This window comes from Bidens hawaiensis, unplaced genomic scaffold (assembly GCF_021521415.1).
Source record: "Bidens hawaiensis isolate Kalapana, Puna unplaced genomic scaffold, B.hawaiensis_p1.1 tig00039218_1, whole genome shotgun sequence".
Taxonomy (NCBI): Eukaryota; Viridiplantae; Streptophyta; class Magnoliopsida; order Asterales; family Asteraceae; genus Bidens; species Bidens hawaiensis.
In genome coordinates, this window is record NW_027496909.1 from 118,227 (window position 1) to 125,194 (window position 6,968).

The following is a 6,968-nucleotide window of genomic DNA, read 5'->3' on the forward strand; positions in this document are numbered from 1 at the left end:
TTATTTCTCACGTTTCTAAATCACATAGAAAACAATACTTTGACTATAACCTTTACTTATAAAAAGGTATATTATGCTTAAAGGTTCGGGCTATACTCCCGACTATGTTCTAAGCCATTATAATAATAAAATAATACTTAAGCGAAACCCCTACCTCACACGGGTATTCATAGTTTAGACGCCTAAGATTGATCGAGCAGCATTTCTACTCTATATTGCGTACTGAAGCTTAAACCATCAGAACCTTGCTTCTAACTCGCTTAACAAGTCTACAGGTCGTCAGAACTCCAATACTTGCATGAATCACGAGAAATCAGGATCTCGGAACCCCACCATGGTCAGGCACGCTTCCCAATGTTATGTGTGTGTTTGTGAAGGTGTTTTTGGGATGAAAATGCATCAAACCCGTAGCCCCCTTTTATAGGCAAAGTTTTGGGTACCATCGCGTAGCGTAATGGGCCTTTCCTTAAGCCATCGCGTAGCGCGCCGCCGCAATTCGTGAGATCCTGCCACATGTTGACACGTGGTTGAACACGTGTATCCGGTTACTTAACCGGGTCATCGCGTAGCACGATACCCTCTTAAACTTGGACCATTGTGTAGCGCGACGCCCCTTTTTCTCAATTCCTGGGAAATTGCATCGCGTATCAAGCTGATCATTATTATCTACCCATTGCGTTGAAAACCAAAAACTTTATTTTAAACCCTCTAAGTTTCAAAATTGACATTTTTAACCCAAACTTGAATATGGTAGTTCCCGAGATGTTACAAATACTAGCTAGAAAAATGTTATTAAAACGATTTCTAAATTACAAAGAAAGCATTTTAAGTTATTTATAAATCAATAACATTTTTTATTTAGTTTAATAATACATTTATATTTTTCTCAAATAAGTGTTTTTTAACCATTTTTTTAAAGAGAAAACTGTTTAAAAAAAAAAACAAAATGTTGGAATATGACAAGTAGAAATGGGGTACATTGACACGACCATTTTTTTTTAATCATAAGCTATACAAGCGCTAATACTATTCTAGGCGTTTACTAATTTATATTTTGAGTTTTGTGTCAGTATCGTAATAAAGATAACCAATTATGCCCGAATTGGTGTCGTAAACTCTACATATGTGGTTACCGTTTAGGATGCTTATAGATCTATTTATTGATTTAGTAGCCGTAACAAACATAATAAATGGTTAAATACCAACCGAAATCGCATTCTGTTACCTGGTTATTATTGTTATTTTGAAATCTGTAGTATGAAGGAAGACACCTGATCTTTTTGGGCAGGCAGCATATGATCGGTGACAGACACTGATGCTTCCGGCTGCTACGATCTCCGATGCCGACACTCGATCTCATTTTCCGATCACTTTTTCACCGATAATAATAGAACGCATCTTCTTCTTCATCTCTCCGCCTGCCATGAAATCTCTATTCGCAGCTTCTCTATGTCGTCGCATTTTTATATTCATCATCCCGGTAATCATTTCAATCAATCAATTACTGCTTCAAAACTAGCTAATCCGTGTACACATATAGCTATAGCTAGGGTTTATTGATTTTGTAGCTAGAATTAGGGTTACTAAAAGCTGTTATCTCAATATTTAGATGCCAAATTGCTACGAGTTATGTCCAAAATCTAGTACCGGGCTGTAAACAAACCTAACCAAACAGGATAAGGCTATGTTCACGTTCCTCTGTTAGTCTTTTATCGGACAGGCGAATAGTTGACCAACACCTAACCGGACGGAAAATCTTGCTTGTGTTCGTTCATTAAGGAAATGAACTTATTCGTGAACGGTTCACGAACACAAATGTACACACACGATGTTCTGTTTGATCTGGATAACCGGATATCAAGTTTGTGTTGGTGTTTTCTTTAACACTCATATTCATATGTTAATTTACATGTAAATTAATCACATATTACTCATATATATTTTTGTTTTATAGTTAATAATTTTGCTAAAATCTATATGATAAGATTAGAAAGTCATTAGAAATAGTAAAAACCTCTTATGAACAAACGTGAACTAACATAAACGGGCCTAAATGAACACGTTGTTGAGCGTTCACAAACACAATTGAACGAACATGGCCTCTGTCTGTGTTTGTTCAGTTAGTTAAGTGAATGAAATTCTTTGTTCACATTTGTTGATTTAGTAACGAACGAACATAAACGAACTTCCCCTGATGAAAAGTTCACGAACAGTTCGCTGAACGTATGGTACGTTTACAGCCCTACCGACATTATTTGTGTACATCTTGTTTGAATAATTGTGTGGCAGCCAATAAATTTATCTTACATTGTTCATGGATTTAGGATTAAATTTTGTCCATCAGCCCTAGGTGTTTGTATTGATGATAATTGCAGTTAGCAAATCAAATAAATTGAAAAGTTATGCTCTAAGTTTATGCATTTTAAGTTTTGAACCATGTGTGATTGGCAGTAGATGTCAAGGTTTGTGACTTTATCTGGTTGTGATTTATTGTGCTGTTTGTATAACTGTTCTTTTTTGTATGCTTAAGTTTTACACGAGCCCTTTATATTAATGTGTACAAACAGGTCCTGATTCACATTTCTTTAGTTGGAGCAGATGCGTTTGATGCTTTAACAGTGTAAGATCACACTCATCTTGCTTTGTTGTTACATTATTAGTGAACTGTTATGCATGTATAACTTTCAAGTGATTGTGGATGCCTGTATTATAATCATGCTTCATTTTCTGTTCTCAGTCAAAGAGATATTCATGGAAATTGGCCCATGTTTGACTGTCCTCAGTGTATGAATAAGAAGGTACTAGTTTCATTTTTCCTTTATAGGTTGATAACAATAACATCATATTTCATGGAGCATCGCATGCTTTCTTCTTAATTATACGTTGTTGAAGTGGCTGCAGTAACTGAATAAGAAGTAAATTGTGCAGGAACAAGTTAACACATACTCTTTGGCAGTTGGAAATCATAAGGTTGGGAAGGTAATAATACAATTTCCATTATCTTATCAGTCCTCATCAATGATGATGTCATATTCATTGAAATGCAATGCAGGATATTGACATAATAGTGACATACACAGACACTTCTGGTGCCATAAAAATCAGGACTGTGAAGTCCAAGAATTTATCTGCTTCATGGGTTTGGAAAAACCCCATTGATGACAATCAAATCAAAGAGGAAGATTCAAAGGTATATACAGTTTTTTTATTCAAGGTTACAATTTTGAGTATTAACATTTCCTGCTAATTGTCTTTCCTACTTTGATTAACCAGTCACTAAAAGATCAACCTGAAACAAGATTTGAGGACAGAAACCAACATTCATCCAATGAACCTGCAGATATAAACGTACCATCACATAAAAGTCCATCTCCAATACATCCGGCAAAGCTCAAACGTCGGGTAAATGCTTCTGATAATTATATATCATTCACTAACCATATATCTTTAGCTAATCATATTTTTTTCTTGTTTAGGCCTTACGTCAGGAAAGGCGGGACCGCCGAACTGCAGAACTGATACAAGTAAGCCAAAAGATGATGACTCAGATGGAAGAAGCGGCCATTGAACGTGCTAAAACATTTGACACCAGTATCAAGAGTAGATATGGTATTTGGAGAAAAGAATATGAGAGTCCAAATTCAGATTCTACAGTGAAGCTTATGCGTGATCAGATAATAATGGCAAAAGCTTATGCAAGTATTGCAAAAGCCAAAAATGAAACTGGTATCTATGATTCGTTAATTAAACACTCTAAAAGAAGTCTACAAGCTATTGAAAAAGCAACCTTCGATAGTGAACTAGAGCCAAGGTATCAATAATTTCATTACTCTCTGGTTTGTTAAAACTTTCAAACAAAATTCTTTTGTTATTACTTGAATTTTGTTTATTTTCATCACCAGTGCAGTTGATCGGGCCAAAGAAATGGGCCATATTCTGTCATTAGCTAAAGATCAGTTTTATGATTGCATCATAATGGCAAGAAAATTAAGGGTTATGCTTCAATCCACTGAAGCAAATGTTGATGAAGTCAAGAGAAAAAGTGCATCCTTAACACAATTAGCTGCTAAAACATTACCTAAACCGTTGCATTGTCTTCCTCTAGTGCTCACCACAGATTATTTCTCGCTTAGTGAAGAAAATAAAAATAAAGCAAATCCTGATATAAAGAATCTTGAAGATTGTTCTTTATACCACTATGCTATATTCTCTGACAATGTTTTAGCAACATCTGTGGTTGTAAAATCAACGGTTCTCCATGCAAAAGAGCCTGAAAAACATGTGTTTCATATTGTAACAGACAAACTAAACTTTGCAGCCATGAAAATGTGGTTTTTAGTCAACCCCCCGGAAGGTTCTACAATCCAAGTTGAAAACGTGGATGATTTCACATGGTTAAATGCTTCTTACTGTCCGGTTCTTCGCCAGCTGGAATCATCTAGAATGAAGGAATATTATTTCAAAGCACATCAAGCGTCAACTTTAACAGCTGGTTCAGATAATCTTAAATACAGGAACCCGAAGTACTTATCGATGCTGAATCATTTGAGGTTTTACCTTCCTGAAGTGTACCCGAAGCTGGATAAGATACTGTTTTTAGATGATGATATTGTTGTTCAAAAGGATTTGACACCTTTATGGAGCGTTGACCTGAAAGGGATGGTCAATGGTGCTGTGGAGACGTGTAAGGAGAGTTTTCATCGGTTCGATAAATACTTAAACTTTTCTAACCCGAAGATCGCACAGAATTTTGATCCGGGTGCATGTGGTTGGGCCTTTGGTATGAATATGTTTGATTTAAACGAGTGGAAAAAGCGCGATATTACAGGAATATATCATGGCTGGCAGAATATGGTAAATCCAACCAACTATTTGCGTTTAAAGTAACGCTTATTTAGTATTTACTAACTTATTTGTTTTATTATTTGGTAGAATGAGGAAAGAACTCTATGGAAGCTTGGGACGTTGCCACCTGGGCTTATAACATTTTATAATCTGACTCGTCCATTGGAGCGGAGCTGGCACGTGTTGGGTCTTGGATATGATCCGGCTCTTAACCAAACAGAAATAGAGAATGCGGCTGTTGTACATTACAATGGGAATTATAAACCGTGGTTAGATCTTGCTATTAGCAAGTACAGGTCATATTGGTCAAGGTATGTGAAGTTTGATAATCCGTATCTACAAATGTGTAATATTAATTGCTTCATGTTATCATAATAGTAATAATAGTATTCTTGTCCCGTGTAACATGTAACACATTCATTTTTCCTTGTTTGTATACAAACTCAGTGTAACAGAATTTTGCTCAGTATGAACATTATTATACAAATTACAACATGATTTACAGAATCTGCATTGGGCTAGTGTCTTTCAGTTTTGTTCTATAAATGTGCTTGCCTGCATGCAATATATATTATATACTAGTTTTAGAGCCCGTGTCACACACGGGATAATTCAAATTATAAAATTACAATTAAAGCAAATAATTACATAACGCATATGAAAAAATGTTTTACATATGCTTGTATATATACTATGTGTACATAAATTGATATTTTTAAATGAACTTAATAAAAAAATGTCCGTGCAAAAACGTACCCGAGAATGCGCTTCTTTCTATTGCAACTTTCATTCTCAGTGTCATATATATATATATATATATATATATATATATAATTGAAAGAATTTTGGTTATGAACTAATTGCGGAAATAAAACTTCTCATACAATGGTGGGTCTAACCACTCAGCCTAGATACAAAAGGATTGTTACTTTTATTGATATATTTATCAATTACCACCCATTAAAGGAAATGAGAACATTAAATTGTAACGACATGTGTTCTTCAAGAACTATGTTTTTTTGAGCTACACTATAAAAAAGATTTTCATAAGTTTCAAAGGGTTCCCGACTTTGTCATAATGACAACATAAAATATAACATGTTAATCCATTCAATTTTGTGAGTATTTTGTTTCATTTGAGCATAATTTGCATAGTATGTTTCCCATACGACGTTCTGAGCACCATTAAAGAAAAAGTTAATGTTGACATAAATATTTCAAATTTGATAAAAGTTAGAAGCATTGACAGGCATGGGGGTGACATGTCGAAAGTATTCGCAATCTTTTATTAAATTTTAATATTTTATGAAAAACTAGTCAATTTGTCAAATACCAAGCCTTTTGATTATTTCAAAAAATTCCCTTAAAGATAAATTTGAAACCTGAATCATGTTTAAAATTTTAACTTTCATATTTTTGGCATTTTCAAGTCAACACTTTGAACCCATAACAAATTTTATCTATTTGCATTCTCAAACTTTTAAAAATACTCAGATTTTTCATTTTTACCCGTAACAAATTTAACCTAAATGTAGTTAACTTGTACCAAACAATCTATTAACCAACTTTTGACCCATAAAATCAAATTTAAGTTCCACAAAAACCCCGAAACAATCCTTAATAAAACAAATTAAGAAATAAAGTATGATAAACTTTGTTACGTCTGAAGGTGATTCGTATATACTATCCTTACATTTTAATATATATATATATAGTACTAAATTAACTAAAAAAATAAATGGATAGATTTAAAGCATATCTTTATAATTTATAAATTTATATGTCAATTTACAATAATAATAATAATAGATAAATTGATTGATTTTAAAAAAATTGATCGACTTTTAAGCATGTATTTATAATTTAATGATTAAAAAGTTTCCTTGTGAAATGAAAGCATTCGAGTTTTGTTTTTTTTTACAATCTTCTACATTATACATAATACAATATGTGAATGATAACATTTGAAATTATATCATTTTTAATCTTTGAGAAACATGAATTGTTGTTGATTTGCAATTCACCAAGTATTTTGAAATATATAGTAAAATAATATGTTAATATTTATATTTATAAAAATATATATAGATATAATATAAATAGAGTATAAAAGGAAAGTGAAT

At 33.2% G+C, this 6,968-nt stretch overlaps 1 protein-coding gene across 1 annotated transcript; it reads left to right on the forward strand.

Moving 5' to 3' along the window:
• Positions 1 to 1,414: 1,414 nt before the first annotated feature.
• Positions 1,415 to 5,220, forward strand: LOC143591103 (putative galacturonosyltransferase 3). Its single transcript, XM_077071415.1, has 9 exons — positions 1,415 to 1,480; positions 2,568 to 2,620; positions 2,738 to 2,798; positions 2,929 to 2,979; positions 3,053 to 3,190; positions 3,274 to 3,402; positions 3,477 to 3,811; positions 3,903 to 4,854; positions 4,933 to 5,220. The coding sequence occupies exons 1-9, from the start codon at positions 1,424 to 1,426 to the stop codon at positions 5,218 to 5,220; spliced, it is 2,064 nt and encodes a 687-aa protein (XP_076927530.1). The 5' UTR covers positions 1,415 to 1,423.
• Positions 5,221 to 6,968: the final 1,748 nt, after the last annotated feature.